Here is a 22205-nt window from a genome sequence, read left to right on the forward strand (position 1 = left end):
TGGTGCACAGCACACAGGGCCCAAAAGGAACGTTTTGTCACATGGCAGGTGAATTGTAAAAAATATACAGGGCATGAATTATTGCTGTCCCTAATAACTATATTGCATTGTTTTTATTAAAAAATTAACATTTTAATGGCATTGACTTGTAAGGCATTAGTGACAGCACATGTCATTGTGTAACTTACATTGTTTCATCATGTTTTTGCTTTGGTGGTTTTAACGTAGAAATATTAAACGTGTCATCTGGATTGGCTGATAACTCCTTTTCTTCTGCCCCCCTTCAGGTGACGTTCACCTTTCGTGTCATGCTGTTGATTGCTGTGTCGCTGTTCATCGTGCTGCCGCTCAGCTTGCAGAGGAACCTGATGTCAACCATCCAGTCTTTTTCAGCCATGGCTCTGATCTTCTACACACTCTTTATGTTCACGGTGAGCCGTTACCCGTCATGCAGTTTTGTCCACAAGCAGATCAGGCTGAAATCATTGTTTCTGTTCTCACTGTATTTGTATGTACTGAGCTTTACGAGATATTAAAAAACAAAAAAGTTTTTGTAAAGCATAAGAGTAAACGTCAACATGAAGTTCAGATACTTCCAATTACCATCCTCTTTTATTTGCATTATGTGTGCTGTAAGGTCATGTCACACTGTTCAGATTCACTTCTGGGCTGTTATTGGTCAATTTGGACTTCTAGTGAATTGTACACAGTACCACCATAATCTGTGGATTTCTAAGAAGGTTATAGTACAATGCAAGCTTTGTTGCAGCCAGCTGTTTTGAAAAATTGTGAACCAACACAATACATTGTGAAACCCGTTACGTTATGAAACGCTGGGGTAAGGTTGAGGTAAAGGCTTGTGAAACCAAATTTCGTTATAAACAGTGCGGTCCAAATGTCTGAGACCATTTTTTTTTAATTCAGTGTTGGCGTTTAAGAGTTATAAAAATGTTTAACAAAGGAAAGTGTTATGATGTGAAATGAACAAGAAGTATTTGTAATTTTGCACCATTTAGGTCATCAGTCAAATGTTGACAAATTTATGACTTTTTATAGGTCTGATTTCCACACCGGTTTTAAATGGATACTCCAGCCAAATATCAAAATTACCCCATGATTTATTCACCCTCAAACAATCTGAGAAACCTATATCTTTCATCTTTCAGACAGGCACATTTGGAGTTATCGTAGTAAATGTCCTTGCTCTTCCAAGCTTTGAAGGAAAACTGGTATCAGGGAACAACTTCTCACTTATGATGGGTCGTTCGCGAAGAACCGATTCTTTTTAGCGAACGACTAGAGCCGACTCCCATCAGCGAGAGAGACGAATCTTCATTCGTAGGCAATGGGCGGGACGTATTTTGTATGTGGCATTTGATGCGTCCAATCAAATGGGAAGACAGAATAGGATTATACCATTATGTGAAAGAAAGAAAGGGAAAGTTAAGGCATTTACCAAAAAGAAGAAGAATGTTAAGTCATGAGTGAAAAACGAAAAAGAAAATTTTTGCCTTTATTTATTAGGTTTGTTTGCTATGGTTCTGTGTTCATTTTTCAATTATTTAATTAAAGTTTTATTATAATGTTAAATACTACTTATACTAAAATAAGTCTCCCAGTGATACTTAATAAAGAGCCGGAGTCGGAGCTGTAAGAGTCGGCTCTTCTGCGTTTACGGTACATTCACACGGTGCGTAAGCATTTACGCTTCCCATTCACTTTTAATGGGTGACGTCATGTGTTGCCAAACTAAATTGTGGATCCGTCGGCGCCACATCAGTGCCGTTAATCCCGGCAAATGTTAAACATTTCTCTACTTTTCAAGCAGCAACGCATGCATCAGCCAATCAGATTGCCTCATGCAAATAACCTAGGCAGGGCCAGCCAATTACGTTTATGGAAGACCGGAGCATGTGCTGCGGCCACTGTGATTGGCTGTTGGCCACGCTTCAGACAAGCCTTCCATCAAGCGTTAACACTTTCGCCCCTGTGAATGTACCGTTACTGTGGGTTTACACCAAATGCGAGTTCAACGATTTGCGCGAGTAGATTACATACAAAGTCAATGCAAAGACACGATCAGACACATCCTTGCGTGGGGCGATGCGAATTACGTGATATGGGCGGCGCGTTTGTCTTGAAAATGCACGCTATTCGCCTCAATCGCGTCTTCGCCCAAGTTGAAAATATTCAACTCGAGCTTAAAATTCGCATTACACGAAGTTAAATCCCGCGAGTAATCTAGAGCGAGCAACGCGATGCGATTGCACGCTTCGCGTTTGGTGTTAACCCACAATTACACCAGCCGCGGTGGAGGCAGCAAGCACGGGTGATTTACATGTTATGTCAATGCAAAGACGCGATTAGGCATCCTGCGGTGCGGTACGCACTGTAGGCGCGGCGCGAATTGAGCGTTGCTGCGGGAAACGCGCAAGTTTAAAAATCTGAACTTCTGCGGATTTCCACGGCACGTTAACCAATCAGGACCTTGCTGTAGTAGTGACGTGATTACAGGAAGCGAGCGGAGTCTCAGCAGAGTCGCAGAAGCCCCTCCCATGATGCGGATTTCTGCGTGAATGTCTCGAATGACTAGAATTTCATGCGCGAATGAAGTGAGTAAACTCAAATGTTCAAGCGTCCAACTACGCGCGAATAACGCGTTTTTGCCGCCTCTACCGCGGCTGATGTAAACGCAACATAAGGGAGCCGAGCTAGAAGAGCCGAATCCATGAAAAGAGCCGGACTGCCCATTTTTTCACAGAAGTGATCAGCATGGCTCTAATGGGTGAATAAAGGTCTTCTGGCGATAATTGACTCTTGACACTCCTGAGTGCAAGTAAAAATAAGAGCATTTACTAAAATAGCTCCGGGTGTGCTCCTCTGGAAGATGATGGACGTGTGTGTCTCGGATTGCTTGAGGGTTAGTGACTAGTGGGTTAATTTTGATATTTGGCTGGAGTAGTGCTTTAAGTGCATGCTGTCATTAAAGCAAGTGGAACTAAGCAAATATTAGGATTTATGTACTGTACTGATCAAAAGTTTTGAAACAATGTTTCCCATTATCTCATGAATCTTTTAATCTGAAAGTGCGTGTTTAAATATTTGAAATTACTTTTGTAGACAAAAATATAGTTGTCAAACTTATTCATTTTTTTCTTTAAAAAGCTAAATATTTATTTTTAATACTGGATGACGGCCTGAATAATGAAGAAAAAGCAACCAATAAGAGTCCAGAATAGATGTGGACTCCTTCAAACATGCATTTCAGGGTGAAACCTCAAGAAGCTGATAAAATGCTACAAGTATGATTTTGCAAATTTGAGACAAAGGATGACTACACTGCAGATGATACAATATTACAGTGTTTTGATTTATTCTGTATGCTTTTAGTCACAACATAATTTCGATTCGTTACATTGTGTTATGCCATAGTTTTGATGACTTTTCAATATAATATGGATATAATATAAATAAAGTGTTTCCAAACTTTTGACCGGTACTGTAGAATAAAGCATAATACAACAGAGGAATTTTCATCAGTGTGCTCAGACATTTAGACAGCATTGTATGTAATATAAATGTTTAGATATGAATAATCTTGCCATTGTTTTCAGTCCACTGCATCATGTTGTAATTACCTTTAGTTTCCATCAGGATTTTTTCCCATTCTTTGCAGCCCAGCAGTTAACTCTCTAATCTTAATGTATACTCCCCTTTGCTCCTATCTGAACCTCTGCCCCGGCCCCATCCCTGATGCTGACCTCCGACCGACCATCTGATGCTCTGACTGGCTGACCAATAGATAGTGTTGTCTTCTCTGCGTTACGGATTAATCAGTGGCTCCTGGGTGGAGCACGTACATCTGTGGCGCTTCAAGGGTGTCATACAGTGTCTTCCAATAATTGCCACCACCTTCTGCTGCCACCCGCAAGTAATCCGCCCTGGAGAACGGACCGTACGAATGCCATGGATTCAACTACATTACCCGAAATCCTCTCCTCTTCTATCCACCTTCATCCAATCCAACCCTCTGTTTGTCGGTACCATCTGGTTCAGGGTATGAGTGAATGTGTGTGTTTGAGGTTACTGCAATGATGGCAGAATGCATGCGTGTTGTGTGTCATCAGGAGTTGCCGTGACTTTTTAGTAATACCCAGCGTCCCATGACAGGCACCTGCCCTGCGACTGGGTAAACAGATACAATAGGGCCTACAGTAGAGCGTTGGGGATTCTGATGCTTACGGTCTCGACTGAAGAGAAAGTGGAAGTAAAAAATGAACAAATCAACAAATAAATCACAGGTCTGACAGCAGCACCCGATGGGTTTTATTAAAGCATCATCCCTGCCTTCCCAGTCTTCTCTCTCTCTCTCTCTCTCTCTCTCTCTCTCTCTTTTTCTCCACCTTTATGGGAAGATCTGTAACCCTCCTGCTCTCCCCTCCATGACAGATCGTGCTCTCCTCCTTCAAACACGGCCTCCTCAGTGGCCAGTGGCTGAACAAGGTCATTTACGTTCGGTGGGACGGCGTCATTCGCTGCATCCCTATCTGTGGCATGGCCTTTGCCTGTCAGTCGCAAGTAATCCCCAATCCCTTGCGCTGTCTCTATTCCTTCCTTCGCCTTTAGTAGGATAGTTAGGTTTTGATGTAGGGATCCATTTTCATAGTGCAAATGTAAAGATGGCGGGACGGTTTCAAGATTTTTTGATATCTTAATATTCTAGAGCCGATGCTCCTGATATGAGAACGTAGGATTAGAAGTTAACTCGGATAGTTATACATGTGTGTTTGCTCTGGGAAAATGGACCCTTATTGAACATTTGTGGAGCCACTTTTTTTCTTATCTATATTCTCCTTGCATTGTGCCACTAACTTGTGTGCAGTGCCTAACTTCTTGCCTTCTGAAAACTGATTTCTTCAAAGTTTACATGTCACTCACCCTTGTTTTTTTTTTATTTGGGGTGTATGTAACAAACTTTGTGTAAAAGCTGCATTCCCTTTGTAAAATTGCTCTCATAACAAGTTAGCAAAATACCATCTAAGACAAATCCACGGCGGTTTGAATCCACACTAAGTCATTTTATTTTTGTTTTTTGGTCAGTTAATGTCCCCTTAAACCGAAAGTTTGCGATTGACTTAACTTCTGTGTTGTGACGTATTTCCGTGTAAAACAGAATATAACGGAAATTAGTGGCCATGGCCGTGTTTTCCACTGTGCTTAGATCGGATATAGCATTCAGAAATGGAACTGGCAGCAGACTGACTGTGGGTTCACACCAGACGCTAGTTTAATGATTTGCGCGAGTAGATTACATACAAAGTCAATGCAAAGACGCGATCAGATGCGTCCTCGCGTGGGCGGCGTGTTTGCCGCGAAAACATGGCTATTCGCCTCCAACGCGTCTTCGCCTAATTTGAAAATTTTCAACTCTAGCGAAAAATTTTTATGACACGAAGTTAAATCCCGCAAGTAATCTAGAGCGAGTAACGTTATGCCCCGCGTTTGGTGCGTACGTAGCATGACTGTTGGAGGGGACGGAGTTAACAGATGCTCTTGCCTAAGCAGTCTAACTGACGTCATCAGAAAATGTTTGCCATAAGAGAGCGGAAGAACATTTTCAGATTTTGATTGAAGTTTATGAGGGCACATGAATAAAAGAAAGACTTGTCAGTTTTTATTTCATTGGAACTTTAAGATGCGTGCACAGCGCCAGCGACTAGCAACTATGGAGCGACGCAACCTCGCTCATTTTAATAGATGCTTGGCGACTTCCGGCAACACGAGCAACAATGACCGTTGGTGACAGGAAGTGGGCGTGTCCAACCTTGCAACAAAGTTAAAAAAAGTTTAACTTTATACAAATGATGAACGACTTTCGGAGAGGAAGATTACTCGTACTTGTTACTAGGACAACCTGAATTAGAAACGCCTCCTAACGAACTCATTGAAGGAGTCGGGTGACACCAAAGATATTTAATATTAACAGGATGCATCACTAGTATTGTTTTAAATGGGGGAGATCGCAATGGTCACTATGGCCGCTCTTGTCCCGCCTCCAGTAAAAGAGCCAATCGTCAGTCGTTAAAGAATGACACAATTTGGGGCAGGTGTAGCCTCTGACATGTCTTGTTTCAGCAAGACCTGGAGACACTGCAAATATGTCAGCGACTTTCTTAAAAAGACTGGCTCAAAAGACAGCGACAAAGTCATTGGCGGTGTGCACGCAGCATTAGTATTTCACAAGCAGCAAACGGTTGAAGTGTTTATATTAATAGGGCCATAAATTATGCAATTCATAAACATAAAATTATGAGTTTTTACAGCTTATCATAGTTTTTCCATAAAAGGCCCACCACAATCTGATCTTCCCCTTTTAAAGTGAACCGCTGTGCATTGACAGAGTCTTTGGTTGTTTGCATTGCGTGTTGAAACTGAGATAAGTTTGACTTTTATGATTGCGGGAGTGCCATAAACTAACACTGACATCATAGTTAACATTGTTAGAGGTGAGAGCCTTCAACATTTGTCCAGCTATTATCCACTTTGATAAGAACTTGCATTCTTTTTCTTCATCTTGACCTGCTGTCGTGCCTTTTTCTCCATTTTGCTGGCTCAGATATATTAACCACACAATGAAGTTGGTAGATGAACTCAAGATCAATGGAGAAGGAGTGCTGTTTACTCCATCCATCCATCTTACACTCATGGTTACTACTGACCTGATCTCTTCTATGTTACAATGGTGATGTGTGTGTGGAGGTAAACAAAAATTGAGTGTTGGGGTGGAGGTGTAAGGGTGTTGGTTTTGGATTCTGGTGCGGATGAGGTAATTAATCCCCCATTAACACATATACACATAAGAGCTCTTTTTCTCTGATGGGTGATGAGTGATATTTGGCTCATTTGAAGCATTTGACCAGCATCACAACTGGACTCGCGAGACACAAAACTTCTGATCCAGCCGCAAACGGTTCTGTCATGTCCACATTTATTTACCCATCAACGTATATTTTCATCAGTAACATCTGGTGACATCTTTTTTCGAGGGTGCCCGATGCAAATTTCATCACAACATGTATGTAGCCCGTCATGTGTGTGGTTTGTGATTTCAAAATATGTGTTGCAGGTCGAGTAATTGTATGTGCATTACGTGTCTTGTCAAAATAAGTGCCTGCTGCAGACGGGTCTATGATAAAAGAGACGCTCGCGTTTGCCGGATATTAGTATAATCTCATGCGTAATCAAAATTTACTGTTAAGGGAGTGTCTTGCATGTGTTTTGTGAACACGAGCGTCTATTTTGACAAGACACGTGATGTACAATGGTTCACGTGACGCAACAAACACATATTTTGAGGACGCAAGCAACACACATGACACTCCGAACACATATTTTGAATTTGCGCCCCTCGGATGAGCAGTCACGAGCCGCCACTGATTTTTATTATTGTTTTACATATCCTGCCACTAGAGGTTAATACTAGTTAGCAAAGACCGTTACATCCACCTTTTATTTCTATTAACTTCTGTTTTATTGCTTCTTTACAGAAAATGATCTGATGGCTTTTGTGTCTTTACTACACAGCAGCATCTTAACTCACCGACACCTTACGTGACTCCCGCTAAATGTGCAAATGCCTCTGTAATGTGTAAACAGCATAATGGTGTTATTCCTGTCGTAAAATTGTCATGTCAGCTTACACAGCATCAAGTCTCAGATTCACAGCATTAGGTGTTACGACCGGACCGTTTTAGCAGTATTACAAAGTAATTACTATGTCAACACTTCATCGAGGTGCAGAATGAGAACAGTGGAAAGCATTGAGCTTAATAGTTTCATGCTCACTGTAATTACATTATTGATGGGTTTTCTCTGCATCTCCTGAGAAGGTTTGCATGTCTGAATCCTATCTCTATGCAAGTCTGTAGTCATATATCTAAATTCTATTATGCGTTCGTTTCGTGGCTTTATACGTTAGCAGTTAGCAGAGCCACTCAGCCAAAGCTTATTATCTCCTATTCACCTCCTTTTATTTCTCCCGCTCTCTCTCTCTCGATCACTCACTTGATCACTCGGTCTGTTTCAATTCAGATGTTTATTGGCTTGATTGACTGTCTAGAAGCATTTTCAAGGACTTTAAATAATTCAACCTGAACAGAAACAGGAAGAATAAAACTTAATTTGCATTTCCTTAAAGGGATAGTTCACCCAAGGATTAAGGTTCTGTAGTTTGCCCACTCTCATGTTGTTGCAAGCCAGCATGCGTTTCTTTGTTCTGATGAACACAATGAGGATGTTTTGAGAGATGTTTGTAACCAAGCCATTTGTGGACCCCATTCACTTCCATAGTAACAAAAAAGAATACTATAGAAGTAAATGGGGTTCACAAATGGTTTGGTTACAAAAATTTCTTAAAATATCTTCCTTTGTGTTCATCAGAAAAACTAAAATGAATATAGGTTTGTAACGACATGAAAGTGAGTAAATGATGACAGAATTTTCATTTTTTGGTGAACTATCCCTTTAAGGAAAAACTAGTTGTTGCAAAGCAGCAAAAATGGCATTGAAGTTGTAGGTTAGCTTAAGTTTTAAGCTTTGGATCTTCATGGCTTTCCTGTTAATCAACTAGTAACTATTTACTTACTTATTTACTTAACTGGATCCGACCAGACTTTCTTTACGGTGAACAGCAGTGATGATTAATATTTTTTTTCACGGAGCGTAAAAGATTAAGCCCGAGGTCCGACCCGACTCATTTGCTTATATTTTTGACCTGAACCCGTCCCGACCCGTTGAGAACTCTAAAACAAACTATATCTATGGTTTCCATAAGGCTGGCTTTCTTTTCCTTACATCCAAAAACACACTTCTTCATTCATGCCATTGTTGAGTCTTGATATTAAACAAAGTTATCGCGTGAAATGATGTTTGTAAGTTCTAGCGTCTCCCGCTGATTGACGGGTGGGCGGGGTTTTCCGCTGGGCCCGTAGTTGAAAAAAAACTTTCTGAAACTTGTATGAACCCTGGCAAAGTGCATTTGGGATAGAAATACTCTGTAACGTCCAACTGCTTTTTTGACACTTTGTCTACGTTTAGGATGAGGAAACAACTCTATAACTGTGTTAATAAGTCAGAATGCTTGAAATACCATTAAACCACCCCTTTAATTATAATTCAGTATGCACATGACATCACTGGACCAGGTTTTGTTTTGGAATAGTGAAAATCTGTAACTTGGTATAAGCACTTTTTATATTATTTCCTCATTTATAATTCATTATGCATGGGACATCACTGGACAATCATTCTATGGCTGTGTCCAAAATAGCTCCCTATACGCTTAAATAGTGCACTTTTTAAGGGAACAGCTATTTTGTTGTGGTGTCCAAAACTATAGTGGACTGTATCAAGTGCACTTATTTAATTTCATAATGCACTGCAATAATGAGTGTACAACCAATGTACACTAAACGGTTAGCCGTTACCCCGTCACTGTGAGGTGCGTGCCAAATTAACTTGTTAACTCTCATTTTCATTTGCTCATACAAGGAGGCTATATTAGTGAACTAATTTAGAGAATAGTAAATGAGGGTATATAGCCTAACAGTGTATGTCAGGAGATTTTAAAGTTTTTAATCGAAAATTTGTATCTCCGCTTTAACGCTTATTCAGAGATCTGGAATGAACCTTCACCCTAAATGTCTCTACAGTGCAGTCTTGCAAGCACAGTAATGAATAAGTGAGAAAAGTCTACTACTTTCTGTGCTGGTTTTTATTGCAAGTGGGTTGCAGCTACGAGACAAGCTGCTCTTTGGTGTGAGATCAGGCATTTGGCTAAACAGCCCAGAATGCGGTACTGTATTTCCCAATAAAAGCAGGAATGGGCTCCGTCTATGTCTGCTAGAGCTGTGAGTGGGCCGCGAGCAAGACAGCCTGAACAAAAGCCCATACTGCCAAGAAATTTTATAACATGCTAAAGTCTGACTAGCACTTGTCGCTAATATATAGTGACTGTAAATTTCCCATTTAATGTTTCGCTGGCGTCTGGTTTTATTGGTTGTCCTGATGACAGACATAGATTTTCTTTTAGCTCCTTTTGTGCCTGTTTTTTTTCCTCGATGATACCTTTTTTATCAGTATATGTTCCCTGTTTCCCACTCGTCCTCCATTTTGTCTTATGTTTGTCTGGAATGAGTGATGGTCTTTCTATATTAAATTCTTGCTTCCCTTGCTCTTGCATGTTTATGTCTCTCTAGTGCTTTACTGTACGGTTTAAAATGTTCTTATGCTAAATAATGACCAGTCAGTTTAAGTTAACCCATAAATCAGCATTTATGGGATATCAAATGTTAGTTATGTGCTATATTTTGTTATGAAGTCACCCATACACAAATACACATAATCATATTCCCTTTTCTAATTTAATGTTTTTATAGACTCCTCTGGGTACATGAAGAACATGATATGGACAACTTTACAATAACACACATTTTGTATAGAAAAGTTATTATAACTATTACTGTGGGTTCACACCAGCCGCGTTTGAGGCGTCAAATGCGCGTCTACCGCGTCTAGTTTGCTTAAAATGCTTGAACATTTTAAGTTTACTCGCTTCATTCTCGCATGAAAGCCGCGCTTGAAATTCTAGTTATCGAGACATTCGGGTCATGGACTTCTGCGACTCTGCTCGCATTCTGTAATCACGTCACTACTAGAGCAAGCTCCTGATTGGTTAACGCAGAGCGTTTTTCCGCCAAAGTTCAAATTTTTCAACTCGCATGTTTCCCGCGGCAATGCTCAATTCGCGCCATTCGTGCAAACTAGACGCGCAAATGAGGCGGAATCGCGCTAAATGCCTCATTCGCGCCACGAGACCTTCAGACGGCGTCAATGCGTCTTTACATTGACTTAACATTGAAATCACTCACGCTTGACACCTCTACCGTGGCTGGTCTAAAAGCAGCATTAGTCTCAAAATTTTGCTTTCTAACCTTTCTGTTAGGGCTTTACTGTAAATGTGATTGCTTTTATAATATAAGCTGTGCTTAGCTTATCTTTTTTTTAACCCAAAACGTTCATCTTGGGCACGATGTATATAAAAAGTTCTCTTCTCTGTAGGCAAGTATTACCCACTTACGACAGCCTGGACGAGCCTTCGGTGAAGAGGATGAGTACCATATTCAAATCCTCACTTAACGTGGTCACCACCTTCTACATTACAGTGAGTCACAGTTTTACATTTGCATGAATCAATTTCAGTTAGCGGACACCGCTGGGAAACTTATAATTGGTTCAGGTTGCGTAGTGCATATGTCGCCAATCAAATTAAGACGACTATTGTTATTTGGAACCATCATATTTATAATTGTTTATTTATTTATATACCCAGATTACCTTTTGAGCAATTTAAAGGGGACATGTTATGAAAATCTGACTTTTTTCATGTTTAAGTGCTATTATTGGGTTCCCAGTGCTTTTATCAACCTAGAAAATGTGAAAAAGGTCAACCCAGTTTTGGTAAAGCATTCTCTGCCAGCATGTCATGTGAAAAATTAGGTCATTAAAATTTGTCTCTCCTTGTGATGTCAGAAGGGGATAATACCGCCCCTTAATCTGCACTATCCAACCGCGGCACTGCCATTTAGTACAGAGATCAGCATTTAAAAGGACACACCTACAAAGTGGCAATGTTAACATGCTACATTTTAAAAAAGTCTTGCGAAATGTCCCCTTTAAACATTTGTAGACTCAGGCACTTGATACACCTGGTATTGATTTTTATATTTATATATAATTAATATTATGTATAAATATCTTACATATAAATATATATGTACATGCATGTGTATGTATTTATATATACATTATATAAATGTGTGTACTGTGTACAATAATTATGTATATATAAATACACACACATGCATGTACATACAGTCTTGTTCAAAATAATAGCAGTACAATGTGACTAACCAGAATAATCAAGGTTTTTAGTATATTTTTTATTGCTACGTGGCAAACAAGTTACCAGTAGGTTCAGTAGATTCTCAGAAAACAAACAAGACCCAGCATTCATGATATGCACGCTCTTAAGGCTGTGCAATTGGGCAATTAGTTGAAAGGGGTGTGTTCAAAAAAATAGCAGTGTCTACCTTTGACTGTACAAACTCAAAACTATTTTGTACGAACATTTTTTTTTCTGGGATTTAGCAATCCTGTGAATCACTAAACTAATATTTAGTTGTATGACCACAGTTTTTTAAAACTGCTTGACATCTGTGTGGCATGGAGTCAACCAACTTGTGGCACCTCTCAGCTGTTATTCCACTCCATGATTCTTTAACAACATTCCACAATTCATTTACATTTCTTGGTTTTGCTTCAGAAACAGCATTTTTGATATCACCCCACATGTTCTCAATTGGATTAAGGTCTGGAGATTGGGCTGGCCACTCCATAACATTAATTTTGTTGGTTTGGAACCAAGACTTTGCCCGTTTACTAGTGTGTTTTGGGTCATTGTCTTGTTGAAACAACCATTTCAAGGGCATGTCCTCTTCAGCATAGGGCAACATGACCTCTTCAAGTATTTTAACATATGCAAACTGATCCATGATCCCTGGTATGCGATAAATAGGCCCAACACCATAGTAGGAGAAACATGCCCATATCATGCTCCATGCTTCACTGTCTTCACTGTGTACTGTGGCTTGAATTCAGAGTTTGGGGGTCGTCTCACAAACTGCCTGTGGCCCTTGGACCCAAAAAGAACAATTTTACTCTCATCAGTCCACAAAATGTTCCTCCATTTCTCTTTAGGCCAGTTGATGTGTTCTTTGGCAAATTGTAACCTCTTCTGCACATGCCTTTTTTTTAATAGAGGAACTTTGCGGGGGATTATTGAAAATAGATTAGCTTCAGACGTCTTCTAACTGTCACAGTACTTACAGGTAACTCCAGACTGTCTTTGATAATCCTGGAGGTGATCATTGGCTGAGCCTTTGCCATTCTGGTTATTCTTCTATCCATTTTGATGGTTGTCTTCCGTTTTCTTCCACGTCTCTCTGGTTTTGCTCTCCATTTTAAGGCATTGGAGATCATTTTAGCTGAACAGCCTATCATTTTTTGCACCTCTTTATAGGCTTTCCCCTCTCCAATCAACTTTTTAATCAAAGTACGCTGTTCTTCTGAACAATGTCTTGAACGACCCATTTTCCTCAGCTTTCAAATGCATGTTCAACAAGTGTTGGCTTCATCCTTAAATAGGGGCCACCTGATTCACACCTGTTTCTTCACAAAATTGATGACCTCAGTGATTGAATGCCACACTGCTATTTTTTTGAACACACCCCTTTCAACTAATTCAACTAATTGCCCAATTGCACAGCCCCAAGAGCGCGCACATCATGAACGCTGGGTCTCGTTTGTTTTCTGGGAGTCTGCTGGACCTGCTGGTGGCTTGTTTGCCACGTAGCAATAAAAAAATATACTAAAAACCTTGATTATTCTGGTTAGTCACATTGTACTGCTATTATTTTGAACAAGACTGTATATATTTATATGTAATATATTTATATATAATATTAATTATATATAAATATAAAAATGTATATACACATGTAAATATTTCTAAAATATATACATGCATGTGTGTGTATTTATATATACATAATTATTGTACACAGTACACACATTTATATAATGTAAACAAAAACTTTTATTCTGCAAACGATTAGTCACGATTAATCGTTATGCAGCCCTTATTTCATCAATTGCTCTGAAATCTGAGAACCTAAAGACTGCTCTGAACACCTTGGGTTCATGTAGAAGTCGGGATCAATGGAAAAACATTGTGCTCGTTACATCAAATTAGATCAATAGGCGGAGAGCAGGCGGTCTTTTGTGGCGGCTTGAACAAATTCGACCACATGAGCTTCTAAACCACAAAAGCAAACCGGTCGGATGTGTTTTCGACTACCTCTGAATACGATCAAAAGTGGCAAGCTTAAAATAATTTACACCTGTATTTAGCGTTGGCCACTTGTGATCTGATCGACTAAACACATATTAATACCAGGTGTAAACAGGGCCTCACTGATGCCTTTTATGCATCATCTGCTGCATGCATTTGTAGATAGGCCTCATAGACTCCTGAAGGTTGGATTTTCACAGACATGGAAAAAGAGAAGAGGCATAAATGAGTTCCTGTCTGCGCACATTTTTGCTATTAGATCCATGTCTAACCCCACAAGCATTTGCCCTTCCCCTGTTGTGGGTGGCGACTACACACCGATATCCCGGAATGTTTTTGTGATTGCAACTTTTCCGAAACCCATGGGCCGGGGTGCTCCATCGACATCAAATGCCAGAATTCCTTCATAAATATTCTCAGGGCCACTTTGTGTTGAATGTGTGTGTTAAGAGATCATCAAAATGTTCCTGGTGTCTTTTCTCCTTTCTGAAAGCTTCAGTATAAACGTTGCCTTGAGAGACAATATTGCTTAGGATTTTTTCCTCAGCATTCTTTGTATTCTGCTTTTATATTTCATAGTCTTTTGCTTTTTCTCGCTGAAAAAAGCCTGAATTGATTCAGGGGAGAGTTTTTTTTAAGAGAAGAATAGAAAGGGTTTTGTGGCAGGCTCAAGGACTTCTGCCTGGTGTTGCTACTGAAGGGAACCTTTTCCTCTGTGGATGGATCAAGGCTATAGAGGTCGGAGAAGGAAGGCACGGCTTTGTTTCTCTTCAGAGCGGGCCTTCAGGGGGCCGATAGGCTTTAAAACCTTTTGAAAAAATGTGTTGCCTTTCTCTGTTTTTAAAAACAATATCATTGCACAGTCAGGAGGGGTTGTGAGTTCATCAAAGTGACAAGGAAAGAGATATGGATTTCTATTGGGACAATTCTTTATAATTCCATAAGAAGGATTACTGCTGATCAGTTCGTGTAGGGTCAAGTTTTGTTCTGATGTAATCTAGGCCACATATGCAAGGAACATAATATCAACCAATGACATCATACCTTACCTTATCATGATCCAATCAAATCCTGATTAAAATCCAGTCCCACCCTACATTATTTTTACTGCATCACAAGAATAAAATGCCTTGTTGTTGAAATGTGTTTTTTTTGTTCTGTTTTCTGTACTGTACTCTTTCAGGTGGGTTTTTTTGGTTATGTGAGCTTCACCGATAACATTGCTGGAAATGTGCTGATGAACTTCCCATCCAACCTGGTGACTGAGATGATCCGTGTGGGTTTCATGATGTCCGTGGCTGTGGGCTTTCCCATGATGATCTTGCCCTGTAGGCAGGCCATCAATACCATGATATTCGAGCAACAGGTAAAACTCAGTGTACTTATATATTGTAAGTATAGCTTTACAACGTCCTAACCAGCCATAACTAAGTCGTGCTGTGAAGTATTTTGGGGCGTCTGGCAAAAAGACAAAATTTTATAGACTCCATAAAAACCTTATTGAATATAACAGATTTATACAGAACTGATGACAGTGTGGTCTTTGTCAGACCATCCCCTGAGATCCAACATCTCTTGCCGCCACCCAGACACCGGTGATCCAGCATCTGCTGACCGCATTCGACCGGCCATTCTGCTGGGGCAGTGATAAAACCCTGCCTAGATACAGGGGGAAATAAAAAGGGCTGGATTAATGTGATGGTGTCTAGATCTCCTTCATAAAGCAGCCAAGACTTTGGCTCGCGGTTTCCCTGGAAGTGCTACGCTGAATCAGCTCAAATCATGCCGAATGGCTGGCTCTGTATCTGCGGACGGCTTTTACGTTGTCGTTAAATCTGGCATTTTGACAACAGAACTGAGGGGGGTTTATGAACCTTGCATGCCAAACCCAATTGCCCTGCATGCATTTCACTTGTTTAAACACAACAGAGGCCTGGGGTACTTTGTGTGCTTGGAATTTTGTAGCAGGTCCTGCGAGGTTTGCGAAGGGCGTTCTGTTTATAGCCCGACCAATTTATTTTTATTATTATTATTTATTTAAAAAGTCTGATAATGATATATCGGCCGATATTCTTTGTGTATATTTTTATGCACAGTATACATATACTACAGAATGTTTAAACTACAGTATGGTATTTTATACACAAAAAAGTTTGGGAACACAAATCGTAAGTGTGTCCAAACGTTTGACCGGTACTGCACATAGAATACACTATATACATTAACAGAATAATACTCAAATGTGGGGATCAAACACTTATAATGACTTGACAAATATATGTAATATAGGCAGGGTGTTTAACAATAAACTTTATTATTCAAAATGAGTCTGACATCAGTGCACTAAACTGTAAACTTATTATTAGGGCTATCGATCGATTAAAATGTTTAATGTAGATTAATCGCATGATTGTCATAAGTTAACTTGTGATTAATCACAACTTAATTTAATATATGTTTTTTTTCTTTCTTTTATTGTTTGATTGACATTGGGACAGACAGTTTTAAGATCTTCTGTAATGCAAGGATATAATATAATGTTACACATCAGATATTTTTCCCAAGTTAAACAAACATTTACGTAAGACATAACAGATTGTATCTGCGTGAATTCTTGGCAAAACAGATATTTTTAAAACTGTAATTCTGTGTATATGTCTATATATCGGGGTCGCTCGCGTGCCTATGTGCATACAGATGTTTCAGTCAGCACGAGGAAGATCGTTTTCGAGTCTTGTCGCTCTTAATAACTCTTTAAACATCAATCAGGTCCCGAACTTTATCTCTTTTAATAGCTATTTTAACATCAAGCAAGTCCTGCACTTTGTTTTGTAATTCCTGCCTGTTTTAAAACCAAAACCAAATATATGCCCAAGTGGATGGACACACATGAAGCAAGGATGGTACACCTCTCACAAAACTTACAAATAAAGATCATTTTAGACATTTGATGACCATTTACAGTCTAATGCTGAGTTTACACCAACCGCGTTTTGGGCGTCAAAATCGCGTCTACCGCACCTAGTTTGCCGCTTGAACACTTTCAATGCATTCGTGCGTGTAGAGCGGAGTAGACGTGCGGAAAAAGCAAGCATTTGACGCGCGTCAGAGGCAAACTCCGCTTCTTGTGGAAGGGGCAAGTGCTATGCGGTTGTCTGTTTGCAAGATGACTGATGTTGATTGTGCATTTATCGAGAGAGTTACCGGTTTGTATGTGGTAACTTTACTATAGGGGGAAATAAACAGCGCGGGTCGATAAACGTCACTAACTCAAAAGTGAAATATGTATTACAGCTTACCAGGTTGCCCGATGCCCGATGTCTCATCTATAGAAATAAGAACTTGTGTCGTATAGCTCCGGGTGACTGCTTATGGACAATAACAAGCGTTGGTTGAATGAGTGACTCCGGGCGGGGCTGCCACCGGAGCAGCAAGCAGGCTCCTGATTGGTTAACGCGGCGCAAAAAGTTAAAATTTTTCAACTCGGGTGTTAGCCGCAAATTCGCGTGAACCACAAAATGCACAAAAAGCACATTCGTGCGTACCGCGCACAACGCTCAATTCGCACCAAAGAGGCGGAAACGCGTCTTTCGCGCCGAACGCCTCTTCCGCGTCGCGGGACCTCCTGACGCACATTGACTTAACATTGAAATCACTCGCGCTTCACGACTCTACCGCGGTTGGTGTAAATGCAGCATAATGTTCAGTTTACACCAACCGCATTTTGGGCATCAAAATCGCGTCTACCGCGCCTAGTTTGCCGCTTGAACACTTTGAATGCATTCGCGCGTGTAGAGCGGAGTAGAAGTTGGTTGAATGAGTGACTTCGGCGGGGCTGCCACCACAGCAGCAAGCAGGCTCCTGATTGGTTAACGCAGCGCGAAATTCCGCCAAAGTTCAAATTTTTCAACTCGGGCGTTAGCCGCAAATTCGCCTGAACCGCAAAATGCACAAAAAGCACATTTGCGCGTACCGCGCACAACGCTCAATTCACGCCTTCCGTGCGAGCTTCAAGCGCGAAAGAGGCGGAAACACGTCTTCCGCACCGCGCCGAACGCCTCTTCCGCGCCGCGGGACCTCCTGACGCGCGTCAACGCGCCTTCACATTGACTTAACATAGAAATCACTCGCGCTTCACGTCTCTACCGCGGTTGGTGTAAATGCAGCTTAAGGCTGCATCTCAATTTATCCATCAAGGGTCAGAAATTGCGCATTGCGTTAATCGCATGTTAATAAAATTAGTGTCGTTAAAATTAATTAACACGTTAATTTTGACAGCCCTACTTATTAAATAACACAAATAGAACTAAATGTATATAACATTGTTATTATTAACATTGTCATCAAACAATGTCATTATTTATTAGCTTTACAGTAAGTTACATACTTCACAAATGAGTTTGCAAATTACGGTTAAGAAGACAATGCTTGACTGACAACAAACTGTTCTATGTATAATGTACTGCACAACATTTTCATATCAGTCCTGACTTCTAATGCAAATCCACAGTGTCTGCGCAGACTTTTGACTATTATTAAACTAAAGCGTCTGCTCTCCGCCTCTTTATTTTTTGTTTCATTTTGCGAGGGTGTGAAAGTCGCATCAATTGCTATGAAATATATGAGAAAGCCCTTACATTTGCATGTACAAAAGTATGAGTATGTTTAGTAACAACACAGGTAGCTGTACTCTCACATACTGTAATATCGCCAGTAGCAACCAATGCATTGCGATGCTGGACAAACAAGTACTTGCATCATTTACAAGTATTTTATCTGTGTTCTGTAAAAAAAACCTTTCATATCGGCTGCATATCTGTGTCATATATGCCAATACAAATATATTTAATATATTGCAAAATAGGGATGCACCGATTTTTTGGGCCGATACCGATTTAAACAGACAACTTCTGGCCGGTACCGATATTAAACACTTGTATACAATACTATACAGTTGGTCTATTTGCTAGTTTATTTCTGCATCAAATTATTTTTACTGAACATGGATTGGATCTAATTAACATTCAACTGACCAACATAATAAGAGAGGCACAAATTAAGCTTAAACAAATATAATAAGATATGACAACCTTCAAAGGTGGTTTTTGCTATTCAGCATTTATTTTATTAACAACATTAACTCATTTTTTACATATAATGGATTTCTTTATGCAGTTAATTAATAAACAATCTGTATCGGCCTTTCTCGTGCTATTGCGATATGCCGATGGTTTCAAATTCATCAAAAATCGGCCGATTAATATCGGCGGCCGATACATCGGTGCATCACTATTGCAAAATGATAAATTGGTCAGTCTCTAGTTCTATTAACTGTGTTCCTGTCTCGGCTTCTCAGCAAAAAGATGGCACCTTTGCGGCAGGCTATATGCCACCCCTTCGCTTCAAGTGCATCACTCTCTGCATCGTCTTTGGCACAATGCTGGGTGGTATCTTCATTCCTAATGGTAAGATTGGATTATTGAAACAACAGCATCAAAGTCTTTGAAATGTCCATAATGAGTTGAAATTAAGGATATCAAGGCTATATTTTTACAGGATGTTCTTTACATGATTGATTGATGATTTTATGTATAAAACAGTAAAATTACCTAAGCTTGTTTTTCACAAGCTAGGTCAAATATAGAATAGTGTAAAACCCAGCACTACATTAATCCAGGTTTAAAAATGCCCTAAAGTTAACAATTTCAAGTGTGAATACTGCCATGATATCACAGCCCACTTCATCCTCTTTAAAATATCTCTCCATCACTTCTTACGGTACTATTCATTCATTATCAGCGAAACAGGATGATAAAGACATGTTTTAGGCAGTGCTGGGGTGGGACATGTTTTATTCATTCTTCGTAGAGATTGGCTGTCGTTGGCGCGGGCTCCACTTGGCTCAGCGGGCCCAATTAGACTAATAGAGAAGGGAAGGTGAGACCCGCAGAGACGATTGAATGGAGTAAGGGAGAGCTCTGTCCTCCATGACGGTTCCGCTGGCCGCCGGTTCCTCGCGGCCACAAATCCAACCATAGGGAAGTAGACACTTCAGGCATAAATTTGAGTAAAACAATATGGCCGCTCTCAGGATGAAAAACACCCACTGGGCCAAGTGCCCAGACTTGCTGCACAAGGGTAGCGTTGAGAGAGGATGGTAGGAGGCAGATAGGAACGTGTGACTGAGAGGTCTGATGGACGATGGTGATTGAGGATATGAGATGGTGTAGATTGCTTGTGCTGTTCGTTCCAGTTTAATGGGGTCCTGAATGTCGTGCAGGCTGAAATGGATTTGTGTTTTCACTTGTAGTATTTATGTAGTTGACATTGTGATTTTTAACATTGTTAGGCATAATACAAAGTCATCTGTGCCAAACAACTATTCAGTATACCCTAGCTACATTACAGCTACAGCTCAACATACCTAAAACTTGAAAGCAACATCCTCCCAGTTAGTGCAACAATAGAAAGAGAGTTTGTCTCTCAAAATGTCACTCAGATTGTCTTCAGAAAAATTCATTAAACAAGTGTGTGTGTGTGTGTGTGTGTGTGTGTGTTTGCGTGTGTACCATAGTGGAGACCATCCTGGGTCTTACTGGAGCAACCATGGGAAGTCTGATCTGCTTCATCTGTCCAGCTCTCATCTATAAGAAGATCATGAAGAACGCCTGGACTGCACAGGTGAGACACACGTCACATCTGATGCTCACACACGTACATGATTTTTTCAACTGTCGGTTCAATGTACTTGATGAAAACTACATTAAAGGGTTTGCATAATTGAGATAGTCTTTATGGCCAGATCATAGGTGTCTATGTGTCTCCTTAGACTTCCACTGTTAAAAATCAAGCCAAAATATCAAAAAAATGTTTGTTGATATCTTGCGCCGATGACGTAATTTGGAGCCAAAGTCTGCATAGTAGTGATAATGAGGTGGAGCCGTGGTATTTAGGCCGCCCATTTTCCAGCTTGACTCAAACATACAAATCTAGTCGTCACCAGTGTTGGGAGTAACGCATTACAAAATATAATATATTACAGTAATCTATTAGTTTTTGCTGTAACGCAGTAATATAACGCATTACTAATACAATTTTGGTAATATTTTGCTCGTTACAGTCTTAGTAACGAGCGCGTTACAACAATGCATTTCAAAATTAGACCGTGTTATTTTTATTTTTTTTATTTTTGACCAATGCGCGCGACCAGCATCCACACATGAAAAAGCTGCGTGGCTGCGTCCCAAACCGCATACTTCCATACTATATAGTGGGCGAAAAGCACTACTTCTCGTACTCTTTGCCTACTATATAGTATGGAAGTAGGCGGTTTGGGACGCAGCGTATGCCTGTTTCCACGTGCTGTATGCAACATGTTCATTTTTACTTTAACTTTGTATTTGAAATGCGATTTTGGACGCGGTGCGCGTCAAATATAGACATGTTTCTTAAAGAGCTGAATCTGGGAAGTCCGCGGCTGTTTAAGCATTGACTAAAGTGGTCGCAATCAGGTCCGGTAGCGCCGCACACGCATACTTTGCGAATAAGAGCACTAAGTAAAAGCAACAGAAAGTTTCTATCGGTCTCCTGTGCTGCTTGAACCTCAGAAGTAAAGATACTTTTACAAATGTTGCCAGTATCCATATCACACCAGCAATGACAAGGTAAGCTAACGTTGCTATGGTTACAGTCCATTTACATAATAGATTGCTATTTGCTAGGCTATTCCTATGCTATCTACAGTTTTATTACAAACAGCAACCTAAACTACAACATAACATAGTGAAGACTTAAGCATGGTTATCTAAATAGAACATTTAAACATCACTGTTTAAAGTTTTTACCAGCCTTTGTATGGGAACCTATATTCATTGTTTGGCAAAAAGGAGTGTTCCTCTGTTTGGCTGTGTTTTTTATGTTAGTCTACATGTAATCCTTATATTGTACTGAAATGAGCTGTATTCCTTGAGACCTAATCCTCTAATAGCACTTTTTGATAAGTTGTGTCAATCCAGTGCATGCCAGGTTTGTGGTGTGAATCTGAATTAAAAGTGAATTAAAGAATAGAAATGAAAAGAGGTTGCGTGTCTTACCATGTTATTAGTATATAGGTTGCATTATAGTGGGCTTTATTGTGTTTGGTATGTGTACCATAATTTACCAGACGTTTACCAGATCATTTGTCTATGTTTATGATTCTGACAGTGATTGTTACTGTATTTTGCCATAAGTCTTC

At 40.1% G+C, this 22205-nt stretch overlaps 1 protein-coding gene across 11 annotated transcripts in view; it reads left to right on the forward strand.

The window, feature by feature from the left end:
• slc38a10 (solute carrier family 38 member 10) overlaps positions 1–22205 on the forward strand; it is a 62472-nt gene that overhangs the window by 25294 nt on the left and 14973 nt on the right. For 9 of the 11 annotated variants that reach the window (XM_073867103.1, XM_073867105.1, XM_073867102.1 and 6 more), the window contains 6 exons: positions 288–431; positions 3803–3927; positions 11119–11221; positions 15153–15335; positions 19326–19434; positions 20544–20650. In XM_073867103.1, coding sequence (XP_073723204.1) covers positions 288–431; positions 3803–3927; positions 11119–11221; positions 15153–15335; positions 19326–19434; positions 20544–20650 — 771 coding nt within the window. Of the gene's footprint in view, positions 1–287; positions 432–3802; positions 3928–4449; positions 4575–11118; positions 11222–15152; positions 15336–19325; positions 19435–20543; positions 20651–22205 lie in introns of all 11 variants that reach the window. The other 2 variants (XM_073867101.1, XM_055177209.2) reach the window with 1 other exon arrangement.

The sequence above is a fragment of the Misgurnus anguillicaudatus genome, chromosome 4 (genome assembly GCF_027580225.2).
Source record: "Misgurnus anguillicaudatus chromosome 4, ASM2758022v2, whole genome shotgun sequence".
NCBI lineage: Eukaryota > Metazoa > Chordata > Actinopteri > Cypriniformes > Cobitidae > Misgurnus > Misgurnus anguillicaudatus.